Raw genomic sequence first — 13934 nt, 5'->3', positions numbered from 1 at the left:
TGTCAATACTGAAGTTCACCTTTCACACTCAAAACTGCCCCTGTCCCTTCTGATTTGGAACATGTAAAATTTATGACCTCTAACCTCTAATACATTAGTGGTCTAATGAACTAAGTAAACCCTTCTAAAGTCAATACAAGTATAACTCTCCTATTTCATGGAAGTATAAATGTGACCTAGAATAGCACTGGTCTGTAGAGCTGCAATGTAAATTCTGTGATGCAAATGTTCTGCAGCTATACTGTCCAATAGGGTAGTCACTAGGCACATGGAGCTAGCAAGCTTTTCAAATCTGGCTGTATGACTAAGGGACTGAATTTTTAATTGTATTTAATTTTAGTTAATTTAAAATTAAATAGTCACACATACTGGCTCAGCACAGGTCTAGTAGACCCTTCAAACATTCCGGTAAGAATGAGAACTGGAAAGTCCATGATGGGCAATCCAGGAATCTTAAATTCTCAGCATTATGTTTCTAAAAATCTATCATTCCTTAGGGATGAATTTTTCCAGAAGTTTCGCATTTTCAAGAAATAAAACCCAAACCAACCAAATTCTTTAGGCTGCTTTTCTGTATGAATCATCTTTTTGCAAAGAGGTGTAAGACTGATTTTATTGCCAACTCTGCCCCCTCTTTTACAGACAGAATTCAGTGATTAGATTCTACATTTATTTAGGTTATTCTCCTAAAAAACCTGGTTTCCATACTGGAAATAAATGACAGGACTTTTCCACTAGATTATCCCAGACAGCACAAATGTTCTTCCAAAAGTGGAGACTGGAACCCCAGCCCCCTCACATTGCCTGCTGCATCTGTTTATGCTTACAGAAGTGACATCCACTTTGCAGACAGAGAATGCCAATTTCTTGGGAAAGGACCCAGAATTTGGTGACGTTTGAAGACAAAAAAAAAAACAAAAAACACCTTACTGTTTAAAATAAAAAAACTATATAGAATTGAGTAGCTACAAAATCCTTTTAAAATTGAAAGATTTTGCTCCCAGGGTGTATAGATTCTGTGTACAGATGTGCCTGGTTTTGTATTCAGCCATAATCATTTACTAGCTAATAAAGTTGTGGGTAAGTTACAACACCTAAACCTGGGTTTTCCTATCTGTGAAATTGGGATAATAGTTCTGTTGGGAAAACTTGTGAAAGACTTTGAAATGAGCAAAAGATTACCTACTGCTTGTCCTTTCAGTGGAATGCTGGATGTCATTTCCAGGACTCCACAGTGTTGTGATTCTGAGGTAGTCTGCAACTTTCACTGACTTTCACTAGACTATTTTACTACTTAGTAAGCTGTAGGAATTTATGGTAATGTAAGTGATTCTTATCTATAGAAATGCAAATTTATTTTGTTCCTTAGGAAAACAATTGGTTACCGCCCTGTAGAACGGATAATTCTAAACATTATATTTCAGTGCCTTCAAGAATATTAAGCAGTTTTGTCTCTTTCCTGATTGCCTATGTGTCTGTTCTTCACCTCATTTGAATGGGTTGCAATATTTTGCTGATTCCCGCCCTAATTAGTCAAGTAAAATTTTTGACCCATGTTCATTTTATATTTCTACGAGAGTTATGTTGTTACCTTTTAAAAAAATTATTCTTTAAGAGTTTCTGTCCCATTGACTTTTGGGGAGGATTGTCTTAAAGGTCCGTATTGACACTCAGGACAAGTTTTATATTTTGCAATAAGGCTGTAACACTTCCGGCATTTTGGGGTGGGAGAGCGAGTACTGAGCATTTATAAAAGGGCAGGGGGCTGAAAAACCCTTCCCAGTCAGTAAAGTCAGAAGGCTTCCTCCTCCCTTTCCTTTTGGCAATGGGACCTTAAGGTCAAGGTGAGTAGCAGACCAGGCCCACTGTGCTTAGGCTACACCAGACTTGGGCCTAAGTCTTAGCTTTTCCGGCCACAAGAGTGTCCCGGGTTTCGTATGCCCTGGGGTCACGGAGTTAACTGCAAACTACTTGGGGCCCCGGCAGCGGGCAGCCCGTGAACCCATTTCCCGAACCAGCACCCACCTGAACTGGAAGGTCGCCTTGCCCCAGGCCGGAGAGGCCCCTCGCCCACGGCCGGGGGGTGGGGCGGCCTCGCCTCGGGCCGGTGCTTTTCGCCCTTCCTTGGCCGCCAGAGGCTCCCTCTCTCTCCCTCTCCTGGGATTTTGCTGCCGGGCTCCCTCTCTCTGCGGCCCTAGAGTTAATCCCATCAGCCGAGGTGAGGCACCTGTTACCCCTGGCCTTCCTCACCCCCGCGGCCTCTCCTCCATGACACCCCGGCCTCCCCGGCCGGCCAAAGGGCCCGGCGCGGGGACCGCACGTGGGCCACCCTCGTCCCCGGCCGGCACCCCTCGCCCCAGGCCGGCCCGAGTGTGAGCGCCCGTCCGTGCCCGGGCCGCCGCCCGCCCGCCCGCAATGGCGTTGGGGAGCGCAGCGCGCCTCCCGGGGCAGCCCGGCGCGGACTGGGCGCTCGTGGGGGCCGGAGCGCGAGTGGAAGCGGCCGTGGCGGCCGCCTTCCGCGCTGCGCCGTGAGGAGCGGGCGGGGGGGCCGCCAGCGGGCCGGCGCCTACCCGAGCCGCCGCGGCCACCGTGGGGCGGGCGGGGGGCTCCTGTGAGGAGGGGGTGGGAGCCGCGGCGGCCCGACCCTCCCGCCCGCGGCGCTCGCGCTCGGGTAAGGGGGAGGCTGTGCGCGGCGCGAGGAGTTGGGAGGGTGGAGATGAGGAGAAAAATCGGCTTGTACAAAGGCTGAGTTGCAGGCTGGGGGTGGGGGTGGGCTGTGGTGGAGGAGCGATAGGTTGAAGATCGCAGGCATTATCAGTGGAATCTATTGTTTCCTGGCACACTGGGAGGAAAAACAAAGGGATTTATTATCACTACCCTGTAATTTTTTTTCCTCTCTCTTTTTTTTTTTTTTTTAAATGTGGCCAGGGAGCTCGTCTCTCCCAGTGCCACACTAGGATCCGCCTGGCAGCCGCCGGGAGCCGCAGCCAATGTGTTAGGACTTCAGGTGCTTCTTGGCACAAAGCTAGACTGCGACCTCCTACCGTAGCGTTTGGCGTCACCTGCTCTCCCGGCCCTGCCCCGGGGCCGAGGGATTGCGTCCCGAACCAGGCTGGGGAATCGGCTGCCTCTCAAGTTGGTGTTATTTATGTTTGTCTTTTGTCAGGGCAGGATTTGAATCCCCTGGCGGCCCCATCGCCCCCGCCCCCGCCCTCTCGGGCTCCAATGGGCGGGGGAGGGAATGGGGTGTGTGTGCAGGGGAGAGGGGAGGGTGTTTATGGCTTTAAAACAATGTCAGGGGAAAAGGAGATTGTCTGTGCTTTACAAAAAAAGAAAAGAAAAGAAAAGAAAAAAAAAACAGGCACCACACTCTGAAGCCTTTCTTGTTTGTCTGCATGGGCCATGCATGCGTGCTGGGCCAGGAGCCCAGTTTGGAGACGGTTTAAGTTAAAGTGTGTGCTTCCTCAGTTGGTTGTGCGTGAGGGTGATGTGGCTCTGTCTAATATCAAAACAAAACAGAAACAAAATGAAAAATCTTTAATACTGCATTGTCTGCTCCTTAGCATATCTTAAAGTATTTGATTACTGGCATATTGATACAAAATCCAGCTGTGGAGTAAAGGAGACAAGCAAACATGCATTGCGTTAGGTTTAGAACTTGTAGTAAGTTAGAGTCAATAAAGAATAAACAAATCAGGGCTGTGAAAAAAGGTGTCACCGTATGTGTGCTTCCTGATCCTCACATTTCTTATGCATTTATTCCCGTGATAGTCTACATCCCACTCCATCATTAATAATGTCCACTGTCAGGAAACTTCCAAATATTTGAGATAACTGAACTTAGAGTGAAACTTACAGCCATTCAAGAACTTTTTTCTCTTTGTTTTGGTCTAAAGTTGCACTAGTGTTGCTTTGGAGGTGCTGTAGAGGAGAATATTGTGCTAGAAAAAGAGAAATAAACTTCTGTAGACATGTTTTGGAGTCTGTAAACATAGATTCCAAACTTTTGATTGTACTTAGAATAAATTTTACCTGATTGTGTAGAATCCCAAATTAAGTTGATTTTCTCGACAGTTTGATGATTTCTTAAAGATCAATGAACTGCTGGTTTCTTTTAAGGGCACTTACAAAAGCAACAAAAATTTGGGCTAGAGTATTGCTTTCATATGCACTTATGTGTAACTTGTATTTGTGAATCAGTGTGTGTGTGTGTGTGTGTGATTTTGGTAGGGATTCTCAAATTGTGTTTGAAACTTTTCTGTTACCTAAGGCCAATCAGAATAACTTTTAACTACTTGACTTTTAACTTCCCATTTCAATAAGTAATTTATTGTTGATATGTGGCTAAGCCACTTGGAAAATAAAGTATATATTAATTAACTAAACAAATTCAAATAAGTAAATGAATTCAGAAATTCATTCTTTTCTATTACAGATGAACCTCTAGTCTTGCTTTGAAAAAGGCATTTTGTGTAACTCTTGACTCTGAATAATTTCCTAATACACCTGTTGGGACAATCACTGACAGAGTATACCATTTGAGAGGTACTGTTCTTGACCAAATACTGGTGACTAGAGAAGAGAGGTATTTTTGTTTTTTGATTTTTTTTTCTCTGATCATTATGAACATTGGCTTTTCACTTCTGGAGTAAAAATGTTGAAAGCCGAGTCTTCAGGTGAACGAACCACTCTCAGAAGTGCCTCTCCTCACAGGAATGCATATAGAACTGAGTTCCAGGCACTGAAAAGTACCTTTGACAAGCCCAAGTCAGATGGGGAACAAAAAACAAAAGAAGGTGAAAGCTCCCAGCAGAGCAGGGGGAGGAAATATGGCTCTAATGTCAACCGAATTAAAAATCTATTTATGCAGATGGGTATGGAACCTAGTGAGAATACTGCGGCCATTGCCAAAACAAGGGGGAAAGGTGGACATTCCTCTCCTCAGAGGAGAATGAAGCCCAAAGAATTTCTAGAGAAAACAGATGGCTCTGTTGTTAAGTTGGAGTCCTCTGTTTCTGAACGAATTAGTAGATTTGACACAATGTACGATGGCCCTTCATATTCTAAGTTCACTGAGACTCGGAAGATGTTTGAGAGAAGTGTGCATGAGTCAGGACAAAACCGTTATTCCCCAAAAAAGGAAAAAGGTGGGGGGAGTGATCCTCAGGATGAGTGGGTTGGTTCCAAGTCCAATAGAGGCAGCACTGATTCCTTGGACAGCCTCAGCTCCCGGACTGAGGCTGTCTCCCCAACTGTGAGTCAACTGAGTGCAGTATTTGAGAACACTGATTCCCCCAGTGCCATCATTTCTGAGAAAGCTGAGAACAGTGAATACTCAGTGACTGGGCATTATCCCTTGAATTTACCATCTGTTACTGTTACAAATCTTGATACCTTTGGCCACCTTAAGGATTCTGATTCTTGGGCTCCTTCAAACAAACAAGGTGTTGATACAGAGGATGCTCAGAAGAGTCACACCACCCCAGTACCGGAAGTGGCTTCTGAAAGTAGCTCTCTAGCTCAGATACCTAGTGAAGAGAACCAGCAGAGCAAGGAAGCCGAAGGCTCCACATCTAACCAGGAGACTCCTGGCAGAAGTGACATTACCGAAGAACCTTGTGCTGAAAATAAGACAATGCCAAGATCAAGAAAACACTCATCACGACACAAACCTTTAGAAGGTGCTGAAGCTAATTCGGCAGCAAAGCAACAGAAGAAAAAATTTGCAGGTGATGATTTCCCCTCTCCTGGTACTTCTGCATCCAGTGGTGGAAAAGAAACACCTGAAGATTCAAATAATTTCGAGGGCCCCCGTATGTACATGGAGAGAGACTATAATGTGTATAGGGTGAAAGCCAGGTTTAAGTCTGACTGGGGAGGGACAGGCACCCAGCAGGAAGAGGAGGAAGATAGTGATGAGAATTCTTGCTATCAGCCTGTTGTGGAATGCTCGGAAATGAGTGGGTTGTCAGAAGAAGAAGACATCCCAGTAAATAGAAAAATTCAGTTTAGTAGAGCTCCTATTAAGGTAAGTATGTTTTCTTAGTTTGTTTTCTGAGTGTGTGTTTAGTATGGGTGCCTAACTGTATGCAGAATAGATTTGACAACTACTGGAAGTTTATGTAAGGAATTCAAGATTGTTGATGCACACCTGTTGTCAGGTGATTTTTAAAAGTTTGGAGTTTGAGAGATATCAAATGCTTTATAATGGCATAAACCAGTAATATTAAAGTCGAACAAGTTTGGGGATTGTGAGATACATTCTAATGTATTGGAGAATGAATAATGTGAAAAATCAGGAGTGTCAGTTTGAAATGTAGTTAACTAGTTTTCCCTAAAATTCCCTATGAATAATAGTATTTTTTGCATCTACATTGTAAGATATGAAGTATAATGTACAATGAGAGAATTATGGTAACCTTGAAATAATACTCTTACGTGCTTAAAAAATCTGAGTTATTCTGTAAGTGGATTGTGAGGAATGTTGGGACTTTTTCTCAGGTACTGCTACGTGGTGGTAAAAACTTGATTTTTGGAAATATAAGCTGACTGAAATAATTTGAAAAGCTTTGACTATAAACAGGTTTGAGTTCAAAATTATGTAGCTTTAAAATGAAATTTTGCGAAAGGAGGTAAAATTGATTTGCCATTCATGAATGTATTTTTACCTCTTAAAAATTGGATAAATGCCGGTTGAATTCAGATGCTCTATTCTAATGATTTCACTTAGTTAACATTTGGTATAGAAGAATAGCACAAAGTACATCTGCAGTGAGTGGTGGAACATTATTAGCTTATTAGCTGGTAATGGCAATAGGGGCAGGAGGTGGTTGGTTGAGTATCAGAATCTCCTGGAGTGCTTTTTTAAAGCCCACCAGCTCAGTCCTAAGATTCTGTCATGCTGTCCTTGGGGAATCTGGAGGTTACGGTGGCAGAATGTGTAGTTTGAAATCACCTTTAGGGCTTCTAACTTAAATAGTGTGTATGTAAGATAGATTTGGAATTTGATACCATATTTTTGTAAATTTTCCCCTCAAAATCTAAATTCACTGTCTGTTGTTATTTCCAGCTTATGAACTTCCAAGTAAGGCTACAAGATACATAATTTACTTAGAAAATTTAAAGAGAAATCTGACATGCTTTAGTTATGAAATACTATTTTGCAATTAAGCTATAATCTGTGAAAGTATTTACAGGTGTTAGCTGGCAAAACTTCATTATATTAGTGCGAGGCAGAAGTTCTGGATCAGAATGGGGCTTGGCTAGTTAAATTGTGCTTAAAATCAATTAGAGATATGAATCTAGTTGGAAAGTGAGCTAAGTTTCTTTGCAGTGTTTTACTACCTTGCTCTGTTATTCTCTTTCTCCTTCCCCTGTCTTCCTTCCCTACTCCCAAACCCTAGCTCTAGCCACTGTCTTAAAAGGTGCCTTTCCCTGAGGCATATTCAGTGAGCTCCTAAATTTCACTATTCATGTCCCCTTTGAATATCATCTTTCTGCCCTTTAGGAAGAAAGCAATAAGATAGCATCATTTCACATTGAGCAAGGCAGGAATAACTGAAATGGACTCTTAAAGGAGTTTGTTAAACCCAGAGACTGACTTTTTAATAGGAGGTTAACAGCTTCTGAAAATTTATCAAGTTGAATACTGCCCACTAAACCAAATTGGATACCAGTCTTGTATTTGGGTCCTGTGCTGCGTAAAACATAACTGCGAAGTAGTAGGGTTAATAGATTTTAAAGGACATATCATTGAATTATGTCTGTTTATATGTGAACAAACCGGCTTTTTGGGTGTGATGTTTTGAAATTCAAGTGATTTTTGCTACTGTTGTTTATAACAATAAACATTTTGGCTCTTAATTGTCATATAATAGATTGAATTTCCTATAGCAAAGAATGAAAATAAATTACCTACATTAAGTTTAACACATTTCATCAAGAATTTAGATCAAGCATAAGATTTGTGAAACGAAGATAATGTATTGCTTTTTATTGGGCAGTTAACAGGTCTAGTTGGAGTGGATTAAGTTTGGAAACAGAAGATTCATTTTTAGCCCTTTGTAATGAATAAGAACAATTACTCTTTCTCGATGCTTCCATTGTTTAGCATGCAAGTGGATTCACTTGGAAAATTTGAGAGCTGCTTTCTGCTGGTGGGGGTGGTGGTGGTGTTTAGGTTATTCTTCAATTAAGATTTTATGCCTCAGAGGGTGGTAATACCTAATTAAATTCAATAAGTATTTATTGAAGGCTTATCATGTGTGTTCTCTCATGCTGTTAGCTGTAGAAAACACAAAAATCTATAAGATTACCCCTTTCCTCTGAGCTTGTAGAGTCAATTCTTAAACATATTGTATTTAAAACTCATAAACACAGTGTAAACAATTGTGCCAAAATGTCTAATGTCCTATGAATCCTTTAATGGTACTTGGCTGTACTAAAGGCATAGTGTGACAGGGATTCGACAGGTTATTTGGAAAGGAATACACACAACCATTCCCTGTGTTTTTTTATTGTTTTCATGAAGCTTTATTTATGGAATGGGAAGTTATGATACCCAACCTAATGTTTTTCCTTTGAAATTTAAACATACTTCCTCTTTCAGAAGCTATAGGGAACATATTCCTTACAAAAATGATTTTTAGAACTTTTACATTCTTTTCCTGATATTCTCACTTTATTCTCTACTAGGTTACATATTCCCAGCACCTTTAGTATTTTGTTATAGATCTTGTTTATGATCTTTTGCATATGTGATGCCATCCTCAGTATCTAATTCAGTTCTTCTTATGGATGTTTTAATAGATATTTCCCTAAACTGTCTTAAATATGGACCTAGAAAAACTTCGAAATAGTGGTTGATCTTTCCTATGTAGAATATTCCTTGTACTTGTTAGTGACTTTAAAAAATTGTTGGATAGTTCATAGGCAGTATAATTCTCCTATGTTTCTTGGATCAGTTGTTTATAGTGGATAGGTTGATATGTTTCATAGAGTCATGGAATATTAGAATGGGATTAATAATAGAAAATATAAAATTCCAACTACTTTGAGATACAGAATGGGAGAATATTATGAACCATGCTAATTTGAGAGGTGGAATTATGTCTTTATTCTGTGGAATTTCTCAAAATTAAGGGGTTAAATTAAATTTTTCTCAGATAAATCAATGATAGAGAGTGTGACATTGGTCATTTGTTCTATTAAGAACATTTGCTGAGTCCCTAATATGTGTCAGGAAAAAATGGGAATATAACAAATACATAAAATAACTGGAGCTGACCATGTCAGGAACTCTGGTAGGTGGGAAGTGTACAGCCTATTAAGGGACCTTCTCAGGCTGTTTTGCTCAACTCTGTTCTTCGATGACCTTTCTAAGGTCACTGCAGTCTTATTAGGGAAGTCATAACCCTTTCTCTGTTTCTGGTAGCCTTATGTCCTTTGGGTTGCTATTATTGAAACATAGGATATCTAAAAAAAGAGATTTTCCTAGCTTCCAGCAAGGAGATTGTAGAGTTAATGTTGAGGTGCATTGTGCTATAGTTTGTTTTCTCAGACTGTATGGAGCTTTACAGGATTAGAGTTCAAAGAATCAGCAAGGGCAGCAATACTTCTTTAAACCTTACGTGATAGTTGTTGACAGTGTATCTCCTTGTATTCTTTCCCCCTTTTCAGGCTCCCAGTTATTGTGGGGGGGGCACATGAAGCCTTTTGTTCAGGATAGTGTTGTGAGGACAGTTCTTCTTAGATCTGACTTTTTGTCTTTGAGGAGGCTTCTCTTTCTGTTTAACAGTTTTGTCAGTGTATCTTAAGCTTTAATATGCATATAAACCACTTGGGACTTTGTTAATGTGCAGATTCAAATTCAGGAGGTATTCTGTGGGAAATTACCCTGATGCAGTGGTTAGCCTACAAGCTCACTGCCAGGCACGCCGTCTCAGGTTGTGGGATAGAAGTGCTCAGTGACCAAATTAAAATGCTTGAACCACAGGATTTATTCAGTCCATTTAAAACACAAACCCAGAAGCAAGAGAAAAGCTATGTAGTAAGTTAACGCACCTAACGTAAGGTGCAAACAAGGCTGGAAGGAGCATACTACCTGCATCCTGTCTCTATCTTTCATATGTGCCTTCCCCATAGATTATGGCATTTTGAGGACCAGAGATGATGTAATGTTTGAGCCAAGACTCCATAGACTAATGATGTCCTGGTCAAAGATGGCCACTTGCTCTGTTGAAAAGATGTGACGCACTAGTAAATCCGATGTCCTGGTCAAAGATGGCCACTTGCTCTGTTGAAAAGATGTGACGCACTAGTAAATCCGGGTATAACAGTAGCTTTGCAGTGTGCCTGCTGTTGAGCATAGGACCATGCTAGGTGTCCTCAGTGAGTAACTGACATGGAGGGAACACAGTTGTCAGTCCAGAGATGGCATAATGATGGCTTGGTCTTTTCATCCCTTTCTTTATAAATAAATTTCATTTGTTTTTTTTTTTTTTTTTTTATGTTTGAGACAGGGTCTTGCTAAGCTCCCCAGCTGGTCTTGAACTCCTGGCCTCAAGTATTCCCCCTACCTCGGCTTCCAAAGTGCTGGGATTACAGGCATCAACCACTGTGCCCAGCAATCAACCTCATTTGTTCCATCATAATTTCTATTTATTCTATTGTTGTCATATTTTACAGGCTACTAACTTAGTTTTTAACACATCTTTTGAATTCTGCCTTCTTTTTATCAGCTTGCATTGTCATTATCAGTGCTTAACACAGCTTGTGAGTGCTGCCTCTAACTCATAAGCTATTATTTACTGTCTATGATTATCACTTATTAGGAGTTTCTCCATCCCATTTGTTTTCTTTACCTCTCTCACAGAAATTAATATTCTCAAATAATACAGCAAACTCACATAACAGTTGATCTGATGTGGGACCTGAGATTTTGCATTTTTAACAAGTCGTGCTGATGCTGCTGACTAACAGATTACTCTTTAGAATATGATTGAAGTACAATCTTGTGGCTTCTGAAAGGGACTGTCCATAAAATGTTGGGGAACCTCAATTTAATAAATATGCTTTCCAGATGGGGCTGCTATAGCCAACTGGGTGGAATAATATTTTTTGAAGATGAAACAAGGTCTTATCTTGTAAAATGCATGAGATACTGTGTTTCTGGATACCAAAGTAGATTATGATCCCTAATTCACAAGGAGTTTTGGTCATTAAAAAGTCACATCCTAGGTTCTTTGTGTGGTCTGAATTTTTAATTATAAGAGGATGGGAGGGGGAAGTTCTTGACAGATTCAGAAATTCTATTTCTTTCATTCTTTTGGGAGCCTAAATTAATAAACTTCTGTAGAGAGTATAAACATTATTGTCTTATTTAACTTGCTTTTACTTGGATAACTTTGTTGGTATAACATTTAAATTGGATTTCCTTTTAAATATTGATGTTTTATAACCTATGGTTCATAACCAGGTAAATGAAATATGTCAAGTATTTTAATGTACTGTGTAAAATCAAATAGTGAATGTTTATTGAATGAGCCTCTTTTCTAAAATCCAAGAGTGTATACTATACTCTCTTTTTTCCACTGAACAATCATCATTTAGTGTTTAAAAAGGGATTCTTTCTACAGCAAATTATTCCAAATGTCTGCTGGCATTTATTTGTAGTAGAAAGATTTAAAGTTTCTTGCTTTTCAGATCATACATAATATTTTGTCTTTCCTTCATGCTTTTTCACAAATGACATTAGTTGGGTTCATAGACTTTAAAGACGCCAAATTTGGAGGAAAATAACTTTCTATTCTTTTATCTATACCTATTAGAAGTAATTTGATTTAAATCTGATCTGCATTAGATTTTTTTCTAACACTTTCTTCACCACTCAAAAAGAAAAGAGGTTTAGAAATTCCTGTAGAGAAATACAATTAGATGTAGGATAAATTTTGTATAAGCAGAACAAACGTTGCTATATTAAATTCTGAAAATAATTTGTTAGTTTTTGTGCTGTTATCCAATTGATGTTTTTTCTTAATTTTCTATGCCCTTTCATTTTGAAACTATTTTAATTTTGTTCTTTTGCTTTATTCTGTAATTATTATTCTGAAAAGAAAGAAAACTTTTCTAGTTATGCTTTATAATTTTTCTTTATGGTCATCTTTAAAATTTTTTCCTAGTTCTAATTTCTTCACTTTGGTTTGTAGCGTGGAAATTTAAAGATGAAAAATACTTAAAAGATAATCTAGTGTAATTTCCCAGTCACTTCAGGAAGCCCTTCAATAACATATTGCTGACAGATGATCTCTCATCTTCTGCTTGAATAATTCTGCTTATGGGGACTTTATTACCTTGGAAGGTAAAAGGAACATCAGAAGGAGGAGTGTGCTGGGGTCACGCATGTGTGTGTGCATGTTCTTTTTATTTACTTAATTTTAATTTGCAATTTCTTACTGAGATAAGATACAAATAACATAAAATTCACCATTTTAAAGTGTACAATTCAGTGGTTTTCAGTGTATTTACAGTGTTATACAACTGTCACTTTTATCTAATTCTAGAACATTTCCATCATCCCAGAAAGAAACCCTGTGCCTGCTAGCAGTCATTCTCAATTCCCCTTTCTCCTCCACCCTCTGGCAAACAGTCATCTACTTTCTGTCTCTATGGATTTGCCTCTTCTGGACATTTCATGTAAATGGAATCGGGGCATGCTTTTTAAAAGAAATATAGGAGACACAGTGAGTATGGTTCGGGTTATGTTAAATTTTAGATACCATGAGGATAACAGGCTACGGGAAAGTCTAGAGAGCAAGAGCAAAACAGTGTTTTCTTCTGGATGGTGACGTGGTCTAAAAGTTAAGTGGCAAGATGAGGGAGCAACAAATGTCGTCGGCCACAACTGTTCATGCAGTTTCATGAAGCAGAGGAGACGGCAGGATCCAAGAAGGGATGATGAGATTTGTAACCAAGGAATAATAGGTTTATGTGGCTAAGAGGGTGACTGGAACAGCTTCCTTGCTTGGGATGCTGCACTTCTGTTAACGTAATCTAAAATTGCTAGTGCTGAAGCATGAGTGTTTGATTCAGCATAGGGTTTCTTTCAAGGCACAAGTGGCACTAATGTTGATTTTCATCTTTACATTGGTCTTTTCTAGCATGAAAAGATCTTTGTCCTTTTCTAATGATATGATGCTTATTTTTATCCTACTGCTCTTACATTTTTGTTTTCATTATTCTTTTGTATTGATTGGAATTTTTCAAGGACAAACCTCACTATTTAAAAAATTTTCCTATTCAATATATCAATATAGATTTCATATGCTGACTTGCTATTATCTGTACTCTAATCATCTATAAGATGAGTGATGGGAGGAAGGTATTTATTTAGGTTATTGTATATTGTCCATGGAAGCATACTGTCTGTGTTACTATTAAATATTATTAACTGGTAATAACAATGGTAACACTAAGAGTTACTTGATATTCTGTAAACTCGGACAAATCTCCTCTTGATGCCTTGGATTTCTTACTTATGATTGAGGCTATTTTACTTATAATTTATCACTCAGGTCACTTCTCAGCTTTAACATCTTGAATTTTATGATCTTTTAAACATATTTGTGCTGTACCAAATTCATGAATATCTGTGCTATTATTTCAAAGAGAAAATTTTGGACATCGTTTGTTGAAGTATCAAAATGAATTTATATTAAATTGCTCCTGAGAATGTTATTTATGCTATAGATTATAGTAAAAAAACTTTAAAATGATTAAAACATTAAGTCCAAGGAGTACATTTTTACAGAGTGGATTTTTAGGGCAACTTAACTTTTGAAAGTATGGGTTGAACTATATATTAAAACACCCTGCTGAGGAAATTAAGAATAAAGAAAGAAATGTTTTATAATATAGTTACTGACATATTAATTGCT

The 13934-nt window shown here is 39.3% G+C and overlaps 1 protein-coding gene across 12 annotated transcripts in view; it reads left to right on the top strand.

Annotated features, from left to right (window-relative positions):
• The first annotated feature begins 1889 nt into the window (after positions 1 to 1889).
• The window catches only part of PPP1R9A (protein phosphatase 1 regulatory subunit 9A), a 260419-nt gene continuing 248374 nt past the window's right edge, over positions 1890 to 13934 (top strand). For 3 of the 12 annotated variants that reach the window (XM_012757086.3, XM_012757082.3, XM_012757085.2), the window contains exons 1-3: positions 1893 to 2218; positions 2929 to 3135; positions 4436 to 6028. In XM_012757086.3, the coding sequence (XP_012612540.2) occupies positions 4655 to 6028 (1374 nt within the window). In that variant the 5' untranslated portion in view covers positions 1893 to 2218; positions 2929 to 3135; positions 4436 to 4654. Of the gene's footprint in view, positions 2219 to 2928; positions 3136 to 4435; positions 6029 to 13934 lie in introns of all 12 variants that reach the window. The other 9 variants (XM_012757081.2, XM_012757078.3, XM_012757088.3 and 6 more) reach the window with 7 other exon arrangements.

The sequence above is a fragment of the Microcebus murinus genome, chromosome 9 (genome assembly GCF_040939455.1).
Source record: "Microcebus murinus isolate Inina chromosome 9, M.murinus_Inina_mat1.0, whole genome shotgun sequence".
NCBI classification, from domain to species: Eukaryota; Metazoa; Chordata; class Mammalia; order Primates; family Cheirogaleidae; genus Microcebus; species Microcebus murinus.
The sequence above is the reverse complement of the archived record's forward strand: the minus strand, read 5'-3'. Positions and strand labels throughout refer to the sequence as shown.